Source organism: Teleopsis dalmanni, chromosome X (genome assembly GCF_002237135.1).
Source record: "Teleopsis dalmanni isolate 2A chromosome X, ASM223713v2, whole genome shotgun sequence".
NCBI classification, from domain to species: Eukaryota; Metazoa; Arthropoda; class Insecta; order Diptera; family Diopsidae; genus Teleopsis; species Teleopsis dalmanni.
The window spans coordinates 1,811,884-1,832,529 of NC_051848.1; the positions used below are offsets into that span (position 1 = coordinate 1,811,884).

The following is a 20,646-nucleotide window of genomic DNA, read 5'->3' on the forward strand; positions in this document are numbered from 1 at the left end:
TTCTTATTATTTTTTCGTTACTTTTCAAGTCTTTTCAAATTTTTGAATTCTGTTTGAATTTTTATTTCCTCAATTTTTGACATTGGATTGCACTATTCGTTGGAATTTTCAATGAAGGTTCACAATAGTTCGCTTATTGCGTTGGTAACATTTTTTTTTTACTGGCCGATGTGGTTGGCCAGCATAGCTATGCTGGCCGAGGTAGAGAAAATAGTGTTGTTGTTTTGCGTACATTGCGGCCAGTATAGGCCTGCATAGGACAGCAACTTGCTGTTTTTTGCCGTACTTGCGAGCCACCCGAAAGGCCTATAATACTATTGCATGTTTCAATAATTTAAGAATAAGTTGATAAAAATATAATTAATTAATTCAATTATTCTACAGCTGGTTTATGATTTCATTGTAATACAAACACAGCAACTGAATTTGTTAATAAAACTTTCACAGCAAATTAACAAAACTCCAGAAAAATGTGCGAAAATAAAAGTCAAGTACGGCTTTGGATCAGTTGGTTAAGGAGTGCTGGCTCTGAACTTCAAATTTCCTGGTCAAATTTCCAGTCTCAAAAAAATTATTTACGAATAATTAAATACAAGAATTATTTCCAAGGCCAAGGTATTTGGCAATACTCGAAACAGCTGTATGGTCAGCCAAAAATTCAATTAGTTAAAATAATATGAAAATAATTTTTGTTATTTTAGTGAACTGTTCAAAACTTCTCTATATATAATAATAATACATAAAAACTTAATATACTAGAAATACTAATTTTTAATTTATTATTGTTGTTATTGGTTACTATATTTCTTATCAATTTCATGTTTCGCAATTCCTTTCTTCATTGGACGCTCTAATTATTTTCATTCCATTTTCCTCTCCATCCACATATCATCCATTTTAATTTTTTTTTCCTCAATAGCAATTTTTCGCTCCTCAATTTTGCTATAAGTTTCGTGTTTAATTTTTTCAAAATGCGAATACGATTCTGCCCTTTTATACTGTAGCTAGCTGACTTACGGAAAAATTTGCTCTGTTTTTATAATGTGACCATAAATGATTTCAGATATATGTATTACCGCAAAATTCAGAGAATTTGACGTTTTTGGTCTTACACTGGAAAGTAAAAGAGGCATCGAAAAGCTTATGAAATCCATTGTCCATGGTAGATGTATCTTCGACACTGATTGAACTGTACTGATAAACATCCTTATCATTTCGTAGATATCGTACGCTAATTTGAATTAAAAATACTTGTGATTGCCTTGCATTTGTTTGGGTTACATAAGAGCAGAGAGAGTAAGATTTGTTGGTATCAGTACTCATATTAACCATCAGGTAATCCATTGATTTAATAATTATTCATCTGTGAAATTTAGAAATAATATTTGCGCATAAGGTAAATTTGTTCTTACTAGTCTATATACAAACATATAAAAGAATTAAAATAAATATCATTAGTAATGGTGGCATACGTTTTGGCACTTTTACTTTGACCGTGGTCTGTCTGAATAAATTTTTAACAATATGTCTTTGCCCGGTAAGCAACCATTTAAATCTGAATTTTCTGCTAAGTTAGTTTTATTGCATGTTAAATGAGACTATTTGATTGTGATGTGACCTATCGTTTTTTATCTGTACCTGTTTAAATATTTTTGAAATGGGCTATATTACTAAAAGTTCGCAGTAATTCTTTATTTATGGAAACTAAAAGTAAAACACTATGCTATAATACATCCTTTTACATCTTCATTAAACTTTCGGATATACTAAACTATTGTATTAGTGGTATTACTGCATATTTAAGATACCTCAGATATACCAGTTTAAGACGCTATTAACATTAGCATTAACATTAAACTTAAATTTTATTTTTCCATTAAAAGTATTTTCTTTTCTTTCAGATAGTTTAATCTTCCTAGTTAAAATAGTGTAAAGATCGTAATGTTTCTTTTGTAAAACAAAATAATATCCATTTCCAGAAACGTTTATTTTATTTTATTTTATTTTATTTTATTTTATTTTATTTTATTTTATTTTAAGTAATTTGAGTTATGCTTCTTTATATATTTTTCTATTGCAATACCGAAAGCAGAAAGTAAAAATCCTCCTAAAATTTTTTATATATTTAATTTTGATTGATGTTACATATTTCCATACTTACCTCCCAGCATCATAAAAGCGCTCGATACACCTGTTATGCTTACCGGATATACTGTATACAAGGCTTGACAAATAGGTTTTTTTGGTTGTCGCTGCTTTAGTAGACGTTCCACAAATCCTACTTCACGAGCACGACCCATTCTGGAGACGTAGAATATAAATATACATATAGCAGTAATTCACTAGATATTTAGCTAAATCGTTGACTTACGCAATTCTAAATATTTCAGTATATTGACTGTTTTTGTGAACAATCCAATTCATGATCTCTGTTTCCATTAGACCAGATACTACGCGCAAGTCACAAATTTCATTAGCATCGAACTGTTTGGCTATTTCGGGATATGCATCAACGACTTCACAATGAAAAGCGTAACCACCTTTCTTGAGGTAGGGTATTGCATCTTCGATATGAGCATAAACTGGTATATCATAGGAAATGCGTGGTGGTTGTAATTTTCGAGCTATTAAACGCAGTATATAGGGTGCCTTATTTTCCTGTTATCAGTTAAATTGTACAATTACATCTATATTATTTAAATATAATCTATTTTAAATGAGTAGATATTAGATCGGGATGCAGTCACGAATTACTACGGAGATTTTCTTATAATCTTTGTTTACATTTTCTAGTGATGGGTAGTTATGTTATAGTAAAATTTCAGTAAATCTACACATTTCTTATTTTATATTTATTAGTACTTACTCGAAAAAGCACTTTATAATAACCAATATCTTCAAAAGACAGCATCAGTGGACTTATAATTACTTCATCGATTGTAGCTGGACCCTGTGCCGTACTACTCAGTAAACCACCTACTACCGATGATGTGTAGTAGTTATACATAACCAAAGAAAATAAGAATGTCGTCAAAATAATTGTGCGCGCTTGTAGACTTCCAGATATCGGTTCTATACCCTGTTGGCAAACAGCAGCAAAAGTTTTCAATGAAACAGCAACTAATGATGTCTCATCGGTGGCCGTTTGACTGCATGAAATATCGCATTGGTTGTTATTCGTTTTTCTTTTGTTTCTACTTATTTCACTAACAAAATTATCGATTACTATAGTTTCACTATTGTTCCGTATATTCTGCACTTGGTCAGCAGTTTGCGGTAACCTTAATTTGTTACTCTTTAGTAGCTTTTTTTGGTGCTTCTTTTTCTGGTGTTGTATGATTTGCTTCTTGTAACGCCGCCGTTCGTTTAGCCACTCAACCAAACGCCAGTTAAGATTTACCGCAATAAGTGTAGCAATAGAAAAAATCCAAACTTGATCATCAAATGGTGCAAGAAAATTACCACTCTTACTGTGCGTATCCAAGTTAGGTGTAAAACGATACAAAAATGCCGTCTCGAATTTCCAGCTCTGATGTATTGTGTCGAATTCAGCGAAACGATTGATTCGATTAAACGCACCCGTTGCACCAACATCGGCCTCGTTGCGCGTAACAATGCCAAGAAAACCGAGCCGAAATCTCGTATTACCTAGACGACCAGCCCAGCCGCGAGCGTTCCGAAAATTAACGGTAAAATTGAAGCGTTCACGCAGAATTCCTAATAACTCATAATGATATTTGCTGAAGGCAGCCACACCGAAATCCTTTGTCGGACGGGAAAGCATTCGTTCAATTTGCTCATTAGTAGTAATATTGTCCTGATCAATCTGAAATTTACTTCATACATTCATTATTTATATATAGTTTATATAAATGTATTCAAAATTAAACAAAAAATGTAGAGTCAACCTTCATTATTATGGGGGAGGATGTGAATTTAGATAGTCGTTGCTCGCGTCTGCGAGAGCGTAAAATTAAGAGCAATTATAAGGAATAAACATACAGTACTTTGCATTTCTCCATCTTATAAATAATTTGCCAATAAATATTTTACAATTTTTATTATATAATTTATAATATATAATTATATAATTTTAAAATAAATAAAAATTAATTGTAATTATATTTTATATTTATATTTTATATTTTACTTAAGTATATCATGTATATTTATATAGGTGTATAGTTATCATCTTAGGAGAAAGGCTGTAGAGTTTAAGCTTTTATATAAATAAAATAAAATTTGTATAACACTAGAAAATGAGAGAGCATAATTTAAATAATAATTAAGTTAGCTTGTAAGCTTGTGAATTATAATTAAATAAATATAAACTAAATATAAACTAATTCTAGTGTCGGGTATGTTCCCTGACGTAATAGTTGATATTATGTAAAGGGCCTTGGTTAGGATAAGTACTTGGGCCACAGGATGTGGACTAGGTGTTAACCCAGTAAAAACCGAAATGAAGCAAAATCAAAATACCGGCTTTCAGGTTGCCTTCATTAAATAAGCAAAAGTTGAAATGATCAGATAAAGTTAAATATCTAGGAGTTCTGTTGAAAAGTAAGCTAAACTGGATACATAAAGTCGATCTTCGAATCAAGGAGGCTTGTGTAGGTTTCTACTCTTGCAAAAGGATTTTGGGAAAAAAAAGTGAAATTCGTCCCGATATTACACATTGGATGTACACGGCCATTATGCGTCCAATTCTCACGTATTGTGCTGTTGTTTAGTGACCAGTTCTGAGTAATAGCTATAACATCGATAAACTCAACAGAATTCAGAGGATGGCATGCGTTGGCGTCACAGGAGCTGACATCTTAGCAATTAGAGAAGCAGCGTAAATACTGCAAGGCTTACTGCAGTTCTTTCTGGTCATTGGTGGATGGGAACCCACGCGGAGAAACCACGCATTTTTCACAATCACCACTGCAGAAGTTGTGGAAACCCGCAGCAAACAGAAACCGTAATACATTTTCTCTGTGATTGCCCAGCTTTGGTGTCCAGAAGATATTGGTTTTTATGACGACACTTCTTTGGTAGTTTGTCAGACTGTTCATCTGTGAAGACGAGACCCCTATTAAATTATCTAAATTCAACAGGATGGATTTAGTCTTTACTCTTCTATATTAGGGGTTCTTGCGAGGAATGTGGAGCAAAACGGTGAAAAATCGCTAATTGAAGTACATGGAAGTTATCTAATGGCCTGCTACTGCAACCAATCAGCCATATATATTTTTTTTAGTCTATAGATGAGTTTATACAACGTGTTTCGTTTTCAATTGTTTTAGTCCACTAACATGATTTCTTGAAGTAAGAAATAGAAATATACATTTAAAGGTTAAAATTCCGAAATATTAAGAGTTCCATGCTTAACATTTTTTATAAGTTAACTTCTAATAGACATTGCAGTTCGTAGTTAATGCTCTAATTATTAAATGCTCTGATTATTAACTAACCATATGGTAGGTATCTAATGGCCAGTAGTTAATCCCTAACCAGAATCTATTAAGAGTTGTTATGAAGATATCTTTTAAGTCAGAGTTAACTGTATTTACATGTATCACTTTAATTTCACATCTATAGTTGTATGGACTGTGTAAAAAGAGGATTAATGTGGTCTAAGAAAGGTAATACATATGTTTACCTGAATTTTTGTCATTAATGTTATCATAAGCTAGATTATGGGCTGTTACTAATGTCAGTATTTGAATTGTTGTGCCTTATGAAAACATATACATGTACTTAGTATATATATACTCCTATTATATAGATAAAGTATAAGTATAAATATAATAAAATATAAATATAAATGAAAGTACCGGTATACCGGTGTTTATGTCTGTGAAAGAAATTGGCCACCAGCCAACAGGTTAAACAGACGGTTACAGTGGACAGACGTTCGCAGCTTAACATTTATTCGAGTTAATAATTAAATAAATTTATGGCTTCTATATACATCGAATCTTTTTTATTTTTTCCTCAATTTAGAAATGATAATTAGTTATGTCACTTAACTTACCACACTTGCCCCACGTAAAGTAAGCCCCTTAAACTGATCACGATATTTGATACTTTGCAATTGAAAGATGTCAGCATGTATGTTTAAATATTTTTCCATGGCTAACGAAGAATTTGGGCAATTGCTGTCTGTGTGCCAAACGCCAATGAGTTGCAACTCCAAGGGGCTTCGCAAATGTCGTCCTTTAGAGTGCACATCCCAAATTGAATATTCGAAGAAGCTTTTGTTGATGAAAGTAACTTGGGCATTCGGGCCCAAATAATCTAACTCCAATGGCAGCAATTGTTCTACATCGAGGTTGTTGGTATTCCAAAGCAGCCATTGGTAGGTCTTATTGAAGTAGCGCTGTGCAGATGCTTCGCTCAAAAGCTGCTGGCTGCGTACGCAGGCGCAATCTATAACGACACTTGTTCTCGCATGGTTCTTACGTGTCAATATCGTGTTAAGTGAGTAGTTAACATGAAGATTGATAGGATAAACCAATTGATTCCAGTGCAAAAGAGCCAAACTGATCTGCAAGAGCGCTGTGGTGTGCGAGAAGCGTGCAAGTATATGCGTGCAAAGTGCAGATACAAGTTTCAGCGAGAACGTTTTTTGGCATTTAGATTTTTTAAGTTGAAGTTTAATTAATTACGTAAATGTGTGCGTTATATTTCTGCTAAATGCGCTTAGTGCAAATACCTTTCTGGTCACATGCAAATATGATGGCCTGTTGAGTTTTAACTAATTTTACAGTGAAATTCGTAATTAAGTTGACTTCGCTTACGCTGCTCTCAGCGCCCCACCGACATGCGGCAAATAAGGTCAGCCATTGCAGCATTTGACAATTGGTTGGCATGCTTGAGCAAAAACTTATGAATTTTTTTCTTTTGGACACCTTAATTCCATGACTGCTAACGGACGATTCTATTGAGTGTGTTCGTAGGGGCGATTTATAAACTTTCAATTTTCGCGTCTGATTGCAAAATATTTAAGTATGATTTTTGCAATTTAAATTAGTAATTCACTTATCACAATTTTGATTGACAGTTTAATGCGACTGCATTTAGAGAAACTCTTCCAAGATGAATGGGTGTGTGCCTCGCCTAGTTCTGCAGCAACTTAAGGTAATCAAAGGTTTTAAACGACCCAATTGCGTAAATTGCCCAGCAATCAATAAAAGGAGGCACTTTTAACATAAATAAATTTTTTAATTTAAAATGATTTTTTGAAACATTAAAAAACTTAGTGGCTTTACGATTCGGAATTGGTTTCTCTATCTGACCACACTCGCTGACTATAAGTAAGAGTATTCTTATATATACGAGTAAATTATGCATCCTTACTTGAATTTCCAAAATGTAAATGCACCTCTAAATCTAAACTTTACATTTAGTTTTAAAAATATATTATTTAGTATAAATTATACTCATTAAATAGTATTTATTAAATCAGAAAGACTGCTTAGATCGACTGTGCAGGAAATTGAAATGAATGGTGGGACTTGAAATCAGAGTACAAGAAAGTGTGTAGATAAGAGGATTTGAATAATGAACCACACCTACATTTAGGCGTTACAAACTTGTCGCCTAAATAAAACAAAACTGGTCTCCCATTTGTATATGGAGAATGGTACTACTGCTTTAATTTGTTGAAGCATTGCGTTTGAGTTTTGGTAATGCCAAGCGTTTTGTTTGTTATGAACTTTAATCAAAAAAGTATGATTGATCCAGGATTTTCCTATCCTTATGGTAAAAAGGTGAGCCTAGAGGCGTCAATTTTTATTAGCATTGATCTTTTGCCATAGTTAGTTTTAATCACTTTTTTACTCGAATACCAATTATTTTGCGTGAGCAATATGTGAATATATTTGAAGTGTTTTTTTGTCAGCTGTCTATTTTTTTTTATTTACATTTTTTTTTATTTTATTTTTTGCGTTACACATTCAGTTGTCTATGGGAGCTAAATATCTTCCGACCAACCGGTATATGAATTGCGGTAAACCTATGGGAAATCACAAGAGATTGCAACAGATTGTAACAGTATTTTAACAATAGACAATAATCAAGTAAGCGACTAAATTAAATTAAATTATAATTCTCACTAAGTTTACTAAAAACAGTTGTCCAATGGAGTTGGTTCCTGTTTGATATCTAAGTTCTGAAATTTAATAACTTAAGGTATAAAGACGTCAAAAAATTCATAATAACATAAGGTAGGTTCAATATTTCGTTTGATTTTTTATATATTGGAGGTATGGGACTTTTATCATATGTTTGGCTATCCAAATTTTTATTGATTTAAATTTTCGCACTCTTAGACGGTGATTCGACAACGTCTATCCAATGCTGAATATAACTTTGACTTTGAACATCAATAATTAAGTAAGCGATTAGAAACATCAATAAACGTGTAAAATTCAATACTTTACTTTGAGTTTTTAAATATCCCATCTCAGTCGGAGTCCTTCAGAGTTCAGTACTAGGTCCCATCCTTTTTAATATTTTCACTACCGAACTACCCTCCACCCCAATACCTTAAGCAAATCTGCTACACAGATGATTGTCTCATTTACATGAGGTTTAACCTCCCCAGCAGAATCTTCAATAAGCTTAATAACCGCCTCAGAAATCTCTGCATCTACTACGAGAAATGGAAGAATAAGTCCATAGCTTTAATTGGCCAACGTACTGATCACGTTAAGACCTTCATAATCTTCGATTTGAAGCAAAATAAATTGTGATAAATTTTATATATTTAAATTAATTATATGCTTAGAATTAGCAATTATTATAAAGTTTGTTATAATTTATTCTTGATTATTAAATATTTATTATATTTTAATTATTATTAATAAAATTTTTATTAATTTTTACATATTAATGTATATTAATATGTTTTAAAAATGAAATATGAAAACTTTAGATAAAGAATTTGGCAAATGTTATATTCTCCTGTTTAACAAAAACATCTCTTTTTAGCGTTAATAGCTCCCCTATTCAGCTTGTTGACGAGCTAAAATATCTTGGAATTGTATTATACTTTCAAGCACAACTTCGTATTCTACGTTAAATATGCCATCAAGAATGCCACATTCAGATATAAAAGCCTCAAAAATGCACTCTGTAGACACAATCAGTTTAATAGTAAAGTAATAGTTCTTGGCTATAAGCAACTCATTCGACTCCTCTTTTCACATCTTTCCAATCTGGTCCGGAATTACTGTCCACCAGATGAAATTAATCTGAATCTTCTAAAGAAGATTTCTTTGAAATTATATCAATACCATGTAGGCCAAATGGCAAACATAATTACAATAGACGAGTACCTTTTCTCTTTTACTTGTAGATACTTCTTACGTAATTGGAATCCTCCCAACATCCTCCAGGTAGACACCCTCCCAACTATGCTGCTTGAGGCCATGAGGCATAAGTTCTCCAACTTCTTGCCTATTATCATGAAGAAGAATTTACTCTTCTATCACGCATTCCGCTCTACAACCTCCATGAAGCGGATCGTAGTGATTACTTTTAGCTGGTTAGCTGGACCCTCTCGCAAGTTTGCGTAAATCCTGCCCCCTTCACTTACACTCCAATCCGCCCTAACTGAATACATCTATCTTCGGGATTGATAAAAATAGCTTGCTAATTACAAAGCCTTTCTACTCTACTCTCTGCAGTTCAATACTGAAATAGCTACTTATACAGAGCCTTTGAATATCTAACAAAAAAATCTTTATCCCGAAATATAGTACGTTATTACGAGATTGTAGTGCGTGTCGAAAAAAAAGGATTTGTGACAGAAATGGATAGAATCATAATGACAATGCCGCAATGGAAGACAAAAAAACTTTCAACAGAATATATGCAAAATAACTATAAAAGTTTTAATAAAGATGTGATTTCATCGATGCTCAACAAAACCTAGGATATATAGATCGAAGGGACTGTCACGCTATTACGAGCTAATTTTTTAATATCATGATATTATGATTAAAAATTATTCACAACACAGTAATTCGTATACAAACGAAAGAGCTCGCTGACTAGAAAGCTCATACGAAAATTTAGGTATTCGAATAGTCAGAAAAAATTAAGTACAACCGTTTGAAATTGTTTGAGGACCATGATGGTCGATAGTCTTTATTTGTTGATATTTTCGATCATGGCAATTGAATCAAGACAGTAGACCATTCAACAAGTTTCTGAAGCGTTCCATAAACCACACGTCAACTAGTGATAATTAAAAGATAACGCGCCGCACTTCATCCTGTTTTATCACTTCAGTAACTCCTCAAAATATTACAAAGCAGATTAGATTATTTGTTTATTAAAATATTATTATAAGTATAGCTCTAAGGATATAAATTAGAGTTCAGAGTGCATCATCTGATGGTCCACTAATCTAAGCTAATTAATGGTTATTTTTGGCATCTCTTACTTTCTTGATTATGAGAGATTACATTTCTAATAATGTAAATAATAATCATAGTAAGAATAAAAAGAAAAGAAATACAAAAATATACATCTAATACATAAAATATATAGAAAAATGAAAAGATAAAAATGCAGAAAAAAAGAAAAATAATTGCATTTTGCTCGCAAATGTAAACTATCCTCGTCCATATCTCGTTTTCTTTTTAATCTGTTGGCTGGATCCGTTTTCTTTTGTATGTTTAAAACTGGTTTTCGCTGTTCAGATGATTACTTCTTAATCCTTTTCACAGTGTTCACTTGTTTGACATGTACGCCTACATTTTTTTCTTTTCTTTCTTTGTCTCGGGGTTCCTGATGCTTCTTTTTAATTTCTACCAGTTATCGTTCCATTACCAAAAGACTTAATATCTTAATCTAATATAAATTTATATCTTTCACGTGATTAACACCGATTCCATTCATTTTCTTTGGATTGATTACATTTAAGTGGTTGCTAGGAAGAATCATTCTCAACCCTCTAATAATAGAGCGTATTATGATAATTCCTGGGCGCTGATCCTTGTTGCATTTAGCTTTTGCTCTTGTACCGTGGAGAACATCTTCATCGTTAGCACTACTAGTTGTTGCTAGGTTTACAGGAACTTTTTCACGAACCAATGACTTTCAAATACTGAAAGCTTCATATTTTTGTTTCATCATTCTTTCTTCTAGTTCATTATACCTTCTCGATACCCAATATACTGTCTCTTGCTTTGGGTAATGACATTTCACGTGACTTATCACCTTCTGCCACTGCTGGCTCTGCTTGGGGATTTATTGGAAAAAATTTAGAAAAAATATTTCCTTCTATTGAATTCTATTGTTTTCAGTTTCGAGTTATTTAAATTTTTTCAGAACTAATTTTAAACTCTGTTGGAGGTAAAAAATTAATCACTTTTGTATTTTCTTCAATTGGACCAGTTTTTCATTTTACATACCTAAGTTCTTAAAAATGTAGGCTTTGGATTACTTCTCATACAAAATAAAAATTAAAATAAATTATCGAAATACGAAGTCTTTCTTTGGAATATATCAGAGTTTCTTATTAGTAAATGAGCTAATAAGCTATATAAAATTTTATTTTAAAATTTTTGAGTTGTTACGTCGGATATATTTTAAAGTCGGTTTTGTTTTTTAAAATTTTAACTTTTATTTCGATTGTATTTGGATTGCATTTTTTTTATACTCCTATACGTATTTTGGCAAACTCGCTTTTGCCTTCATCAGGAGAATTCCTAATATTTGGAATTTTTTAAACCTATATGAGGTTTACGAAACTCATATAACTATTCAGAACTTTGAACAGTGTGGACTGCGTCACAAATTCCGTAGACATTATCATGAATAGAACACAAAATATCATGGAAGTCATTGTAATGATGCGTATCTAGTCTGATACAGATTTTCTAATTTGGCACTTTAACCAACTTAGCTCAACGAAAGTAATCTAGTACTTTAACCAGTTACTTATATTTTTTATAATTGTTTTTCTTCTGTGTTTGGTTAGTCACAAATTTGGCACATAAACCAATTTATTCAAGGTTTCTTAGGCACTTCAACTAAAGAAAACACTTATAGCTCTTTATTAAAAAATCTTAAGCTTTTATACAAAAATCTTAGCATTAGCTTATGCTAAAAGAGGAAATGCACCTAATTTCCACGATTTGTTATCCAATAGACCTTGAGAAATCAAGGCTAAAGGCACTCGTGAGAATTCTATACATTACCTTAGCTTACACTATGTCTGCGTAATGCAGTTAGCTTAGCTAGCTGGTATATGTGTTTTGTCATATATTAATGTGCCTTACAAATTTGATGAATTAAATGAGTTATCACTTATGCCATGTGCCAACTCATATTACACCTGTAGGAACAACAGAATTATCACAGTACCACAATAAAAAATAATGATTGTTTGTTGGTGTGTTCGGGGGTGAGGTACTGGATCGTTGTTTACGACTTGGTTCTGATTTTTTTGTTTCCCAGTGCTAAGTACTCGATGATAAAATGATGCTGATGGTATGCTGTTTCATCTTTAGGCAGTTCTTCTTGTAGTTTAACTGTTCTTAATGCTGTCTTTCGCTGATTAATGTCATCACCAAGCATGGGAATAATGATGTTCAGCCAATTTAGTGATTGTTGCTAGTGTATTGTTACATTCATTGGATGTGAATGGAAACTCGTATGAGAGTATTTTAAACGAGTAGTCAACATACAATGACTATATAATGATGTTGTGGTTTGCTTAAGTACACATTCTGGTGATAATTGCATATTGCGTTAAATTGCACAGGTTCTTTCGACGCAAATATCCAACGATTTTATGTTATGTTGAATCCATAATATGTTCATGTTAGAACATTGTTAGGGGCAGGATGCTGTTCGGTTATTAAATAGGTTAAGTTCACACTCGCATTTGCAGGAACCTGGAGAGTAACTTCTGGGGTGTTAATATAAAGGTGTTTTTCGTCTTGTAATGTTCTGCATCGATTTGACTGAATATCTGATATGGTGAAACTGCTATCATAGCAGTGCATAGTATAATTTGCTGATAGGTTTTGTCTCGAATCTCTAGTATTGGAATTACAGAGAACAACTCAAATATTTGGTCACAGATTACTGGCAGCGTTATTCGAAACCGAATTTTAGTATCCACTAAATCACTGGTGACAGTCATTAAAGAATAGAGCTCAGAGATATTGCTCGTAATTCCAGGCAAGTGTGTGGTTGGACTAAGATGTTCCAGAAGTGTAGTAATTTCGTTATTAAGTTGCAATAGTGTCAGCAAAAGTGGACTGATTTTACCATGATTGGTATTAGTTAAAACGCCTAAAATTGCAATCTCGTAAAACTGCGCATTGGTTGTTACACTCAGCAATTGTGTTGCGATTGCAGCGAATAGTTGGTAAAGTTTAAGATGATAAATCTCGTCTTCGTCTTCTTTTACTTTGTTCTGCAGATCATTCAACACTTTAATTTTTAGTTCGAAGGTTGATTGAGCAAGTTATCAATCTCTCTGCCTGATAATCAGTGTGGAATCTAATATCGAAGTTTGGTTTTTTAGTAGATGAATGAGATTTTCGTCGTTGTCTTTTAAGTGTTAGATGGTCTGTGCCATTTGTTTAGCATATTCAAAATTCAGAACACCAATTACTGCACTCGTGACGTTGACTACGATGTCTATGGCACCTCTTTTTTCGATTTATTTGTAATTTCATATTTTCCGACAACAATTCTAAGTTTTCGCTTTGAATTAGTCAACTGAGACCCAGTAGTTGCTATAACCGTTAATTTGGTCACATATGGTTGTCAGTAAATTAGTTGCATTTTTAACAAATTCAAACTCTTCCTGTAAAAAATTTAAGTTTATAATAGGCTATGATTGTCTATTCCAATATTATGATAAATCTCGTTTTCTTTTACTTTGTTCTGATAATTGATAATATATATAATATAAAACTCAACATCTTTCTGTGGTATTTTAAAGGAACTAAATATATACGATTAAATTGATGGATTCAATAACCCCTTATAAATTCAGCAATGTATACTAACTTCTCATTTCGGTCCTACATGCTAATAGTTAATAGAACTCTACTTGTTGGGAAAATAAAGTCTTTGGTTACATTTACAATGGTCATTTCCATTTCATGCACCTACACTTCGAAATTGTTTACTTACTTTTTATTAGAAAGACTATAAATAATATTATATTTTAGATTGTACATAGGAGAAATAGTAGCTGAAACAATGTAAAATCTCGCAGTGGATATCATAAAAGAAATATCAGTCATGTACTTAGACAGAAAACATAATGATAACATAAATTCGTAAATCATTTTTGAAACTATTTTGAAATCAAAGATAATGGAATTTAGTATTTTTTATATCTTGCGAACAATATATTTTTGCAAAATGTAGAAAATGTTTCAAGTAATGATTAAAAAATTAACATATTAGAATAAAAATGAATTAACATCAAATCAATAATCAAAAATACATCAGTGATTTAGACGTGTTGATAGCATATTTATACTAACGTATGGTCGTATATATACTTGCAATACACGTAGTATACAAAGATAATATTAGATTATATGTGCACTTTTTCTCAGATCCAAATCTTTAATTTCTTAAAGATCTTATCAGAATGCATTTTCAAAGTTATATTTCTGTAAACAACACTCAACTAATGAGAAACGTTGTTAGTTCTTTACCCAACAATATTGTTGCTATCGGTAGACTCAAATAAAACTCATTTGTCTTTTTAAAGTTACCTGGTGCAGAGCACAACTTCCCTGCCAGCTAAGGCTAAATAATATCGACTATTATTGTGGTTTATTATGTTGTTTCCCTAGTAATGATCACTAGTTTAATATTTAAGATTTCTTCATTTCATCAAGGGACTTCAAAGCAAACATCGCTTTCGTTTGCACAAAGGAAGTTATTTAAGTTATATCAATTGTTAATCAAATGGAATATACAAAGTCATTAAAAAAAGATTAATTAGACTGATGTGACCCGTTATGGTCAAGTCAAAATATGGGTTGGAATATGTTATTAATATATACTATATTAAAAAATATAATATAAACATTAAGATATAGCTGAGATAAGATATAACTATATAGCTGAGCTAAGTTCAGCGACCATAAATAAGAAATTCTACAGTTAAGAAATGGATATCCTTCTTTTGTAGAAATGACTGAAATCCACAATAAAATGATTTAATAAGTGAATATGTGAAAAGGTTTTTGGAAGACTTCATAACAATGGACTTTAAGTAAGGCAATGGTTGTTAATCTTCTTCTAATTCAATGAACCTTTCTTTGATGGATCAAATGAATTAAAAACTTAACGGAGTAACTTTGAATTAAAATGTTGTCGTATTCGCATATCTCGCCATTGCTGTGGTACTCGTACCTCTTTTTCTAGTTCATTACTCGAGTATGATTGATCGTCGATATATAGTTTGGCAATGTGACTATGTTGTCCAGTTGGTTTTATTAATTTAAGTTAAGACATCATTAATATTTATGTGGAATATTTTCATTTTTTTTAGTTACTTTTTGTGTTGAATTTGTACGAATGCCAAATAAAAAGGAAAATTAAGAATTATTTTGGTTTTTGGCGGGTTTGTGATTCGATAGTAAATGTACTAGTTTTTCAGCTTAAAGAATGTGGCATCCAGTTTTATCAAGTAGCGTATGACTGATAAGGTTGGGCGCACTCAGTTCTTGCATTTAAGAGGGTACAAATAAATTCAAATGAGCTTAAATCACGTCTAATTAAGATTAGCTTAATCAATGTAATTGCATAGTTTCAAAAGTGGGGAATACCACAGGCGGCGGCAGTGCATGTCCTTTTCTGTGCGCCCGTTGCTGTCAATGTGGTGAACATCGTTGAAATATCATAAAAATTGAAAAAGAGAAAAATCGTTTTGATAAGTTCCGTAGATATTAATGTTTATAATTTTTATTTAAAATATTATTCTCGCTAAGCGTAATCCGTTGGGAAAAGTTAGACAGCAGGAATTTTCCTCAATTTAACAAATCACAGCTTTATAAGCAGGAAATTGTTATTTAAATATGAAAACCGTTTCAAATGCACATACCCGTAACTCATACCACTGGAATATGGGAGTTACAAGTGTAAGTTTGCGGAGTTTGGCAATAGTGGTCGCTGGTAGGGATTAAAACAAATTCATCACTGTCTTGACGTTGCTGATTCAAACACAATTCAATGTACGCTCATATTTATGTGCTCATATTTATGTCTTTTTAATACAGTACGAGTACATAACATTAAAATGATTTACAGGTTCATCGTAGTTGGAATGCGGCTCAAAACCGTCTGTCCCATTAGGTAGCTGGTGCGCAGGAAGAGTTTAATTAGTAAAGACTAGCTTAAAAATTGAAGTTCCATTTTTCGTAAATAATTGGAAGTATCGATATTTAATATTTATTTTTATTTCAATAATTTTGAATAATCACTCCACTTCAAGAAGCTTCTAATTCCTATTAAAAAAATATGAATGCCTGAGAAGCTTACAATAATGGGAACACAAAGCAAGACTTCCTCTTACTAATTCAAACAAGACTTATGTCGTTGTTATGTTATTACTGTGTTTAGTTAAGTTAATCTTGTCTATTATCAAAGGGTTATATCTGTCCGATAGATCGCGTATTGCTAATGAACTTTCGGGTATTTGTAGTGTTTTAGGGGAATTGGATTTGTGTGAAGAAGCGAATGTGTGACCATGAGTCCAGCATACTCTGTGATGTTATAGATGCGCATTTTCTATTTGCTGATGCCTTTTTCCTATTTGGTTAGGCTTTTTTGCATATTTTTGCGATTCAAGCATGAGGTAATTGTGACAGTTGGATTTCATGACAGTTAGTTGGATGTGTTGCGGGAGTATGATTGTAATACCACTTTCATTCAAACTGACTACTACTTGCTGGTAAATTTGAGAGTCTTATTTCAATAAATGTTGTTAAGATACCACAGTCCGTAATAATCATGATGTGTTCTAAATTTATCGAAACAAACAGTTCATATTTTTTTAGCTTAGCTAGCTTTAAAATCTGGTTTAAGTTTTAATGAAGACATTTGATACAACAATGGCTTTGGTTTTGTGAGAATAATTGTGCCTATTATTATGAATTATTGTTTAAAATAATTCATAAATAAGTCGTTTAATATTTAAATATTCAATTTTCAAATATTCAATTATTGAACATAAAATAAAATTCAGATCTTTAACTCTTTTTGGAATAAAAACACATAGTTATATGAGTCAGAAGTTTCTCCTTTTTTGTTTTACTATTTTTTTGTTGAATATGGAAATAGAGTTTATTACTAATTAATCCTTAATAGAAATTAAGAAGGTCTACTATACAACTCTTAATCGATTAAAGATTGTGACTGAATTTGGTGAATGTTTGATTAAAAGAGTCAATTAGGAACATGTCTTAAATGTAAAGGAATACAGTTTTTCATAACTCCAAAAATTAAAAAACATATTTTTCAAACATATAGAAAAAAAATTCAAACCCAAATTTTACTAATCTAATGGACGGATATTAGCTAAAAAGACAATAGAGATGTGATGAACTTAAAATATCATTGAACTCTTGCTCTGTGTGTGTGTGTTGTCCCTTTCTCCCACTAGATCAGAACTGTCAAAAATACGGCCCGCGGGGCACAAAACTAAATTTAACATTATAACCGTGATTTTATTTTTACCGGAAACAACTATGAACGTATGTTTTTGTTTCTGCGACCCTCCAATCTGTCCAGTGATTTCTATTGGTCCGCGATCGCATCTGATCTGAACTGCACTAGATGATAGAGTCTCATGGCCCTACGTGTCATTAACTGTGTAAATAGTATTTTTAAGAAACTTAGGTGCATTTTTCGAAAATCATGAACTATTTTAAAATATGATTATTTATTATAGTCATAATTAATTAAAACTGCTTAAGTAATTATACAATGAATTGGTAAGTTACCCATACGAGCACCTTATGCGCTAGTGTATTTATTTATTTGTTTTATTTTTAATTTTGATAACATCCTCTAAGGATATAGAGGACGATAATATAATCAACTACACGTTACCATTATTAGTTCCTGTTTCTGCCAGGTATAAACGGGAATTCTTCCACATTTACTTTCTGTAACCACTCAATAAAAATTTATCAAAACTAACCACATCAGTTTGGTCAAGAATGCCATGATAAATATACTCTAAGTGTTGGACTGTAGGATGCTATGGAGTTATGCTGGGACTACTTTGTCGCATATCTCGTATATAGTGCTTACCCCTTCGAAAGCCCCTTCAATCACCTTCCATTCACTTAAATTCAACCAAATGCTACGAATTATTCATCCATTCGCTTGTTGTAATTGAGGTTTTTTTGTAACTACAACTTTATTATCGTTAATGGTAAACAATGAATTAAGTTCCTGTGATTTACTTCTCAATTACAAACTATACATAAACAATATAATTTTTATTTAAAATTTGTTTTTTAGTTTACTAAAACTTCTGTCAAATTAATTTCTTGTATGTGTACTGCGTTATCACCACACAGAATTAGACGCCCAACTGACGTCAAATTCTACTTTCTGTTGTAGCGGCACTTATGCAATGTACTTCGTTGGAAACTGTACAACCCTTCCCGTTCGGGTCACCTTCGATGTACGTATGTTGAATGCAGTCACTGTGGTTAGGTTCTTCCATTCGTTCTCTTGTCAGTTTTTTCCCCGGTTTCATTCGCCATGTATACCGGTCTCACGCAGTCCATACTAACATTTACTCTCCGTCCTTTTACCCTAATCTTTAAGATTTTATCGCTACGACTTACCACTTCATACGGACCCTTGTATGGCTGCTTCAGTGGAGGACGTACAGCATCATTACGTAAGAATATGTGTGAACTGCTTTTTAAATCCTTATGCACGAACGGTTTTTAATACCTTTACAAACACCGTTTGCGGTTCTTGTTTGTCTTCATCATCAAACATTTCTCCCGGCATATGTATGTTTGTGCCATAAACCAGCTCTGACGGTGTCCTAGAACCAAAGTACTTGGGGTGCATAGCCCACATACCATAATTCGAGACCCACCTGCAACAATAAAGTACGATACAATAAAAAAGCGGTTAATAAGCGGTCCGTAAATTAATAACGGAGTTGGAGCTGGACGATATGAAGCCAACGCAACTACTAAAAAAAATGAAAGAAATGGCCGGCAACTCAATGGTAGATGACGTTATAAAATCATTATGGCTGCAAAGATTGCCAGCGGCAGTTAGATCGATAGTAACAACAGTAGAAGGTAATTCAGCACAGTGGGCCAGTCGCGGATAAAGTAGAGGTAGAAGATACAGAAACGGTGTATGCAGTAGAGCGTAGCAAAACAGATGAAATAACCGAGATGAAGAAAGAAATAAAAGAGCTTAAAACGATGGTAAAAGATCTAGCCTTTCAAGTTAACAAAAGAGAAAGAAAGTGGTGATAAAAATCGCGATAGAGAACGTACACTAAGTGCACAAAGAAGTGATATCTGTTTTTATCACCGACGTTTTAAGGAAAAATCCACAAAATGTATGCAGCCACGTCAGTTCAGGAAACCGCGAAATTCAGCGGAAAACTGAATTCCACTTTATCCCCGACGGCGGATGAAGTGGAAAATGGTCAAACATGCCGCCTATTCTTCAAAGATAAAGATGCAAATTTAAGCCACCTGATAGACACCGGAACTGAAGTTTCAATATTACCAAGAAAGATACAAATCGCCAACCAATGCTGCCTATATGCCGCGAACGGAACGAAAATTAGCACATACGGAACAAAATTAATGCAAGTTAATTTAGGGTTGCGTTGACAGTTCCAGTGGGAGTTCCTAATTGCAGACGTGAATCATCTAATAATTTTTTTTTTTTATTTCATTTTGTATTGAATCCTTCTTAACATAAGAAATTAACAATAAATTTGCAAATCTTAAACTAAATATAAAAATTTAAAGCCGTAGATTGTGGGTTATTTATAATCTCTTAAAAATTGATAATAATAACAATAGTAATAAAATTTATCAATAAATTTATCAATTTAGCAATAATTTATCAAAATATATTTTTTAAATAATAATAATTATAAATTCAAATCAAAATCAGCAGGTCAGTAGTTGTTTCTTTTTCAAACGTGAAGTTCTAAGTGTTGGAACCAATTGTCTGGCTTGAGGGTTGGGATGTACACTAAGCTTCGTAAGATATTTGTCTATGTATGCTCGGGCAATATCCTTTACTAGTGGGATGTTTAAATCCTTATGGATATTGGAATTTTTTACGTACCACGGGGCTCCTGTTATTTTACGTGTGATGAAGTTTTGCACTATTTGAATCTTTTCAATATTTGTAGAGCAGCTGAAACCATATATTAATTTCATAAGTCCATATAGGTTTAATGATACAGTTGTATAGTAAGACTTTATTTTCAAGACTTAGTTTACTATTTGGGTTCATAAGCCAATAAAGCTGATTAAACTTTAATTTCATTTGTGTTTTCTTACTAGCTATGAATTTTCTCCAATTCAACCTTCTATCAAGATGAATGCCAAGATACTTTATGTCGTTTGCTTGCGGAATTGGAGTGTTGTTCAG

The 20,646-nt window shown here is 32.5% G+C and overlaps 1 protein-coding gene across 1 annotated transcript; it reads right to left on the reverse strand.

Annotated features, from left to right (window-relative positions):
* Positions 1-2,030: 2,030 nt before the first annotated feature.
* Positions 2,031-19,092, reverse strand: LOC119687362 (ionotropic receptor 75a). The gene is made up of 10 exons (XM_038101653.1): positions 18,961-19,092; positions 13,282-13,429; positions 11,159-11,238; positions 11,025-11,097; positions 6,023-6,546; positions 3,375-3,826; positions 2,867-3,206; positions 2,372-2,658; positions 2,162-2,301; positions 2,031-2,107 (listed from the first exon to the last, which is right to left on the reverse strand). The coding sequence occupies exons 1-10, from the start codon at positions 19,090-19,092 to the stop codon at positions 2,031-2,033; spliced, it is 2,253 nt and encodes a 750-aa protein (XP_037957581.1).
* Positions 19,093-20,646: the final 1,554 nt, after the last annotated feature.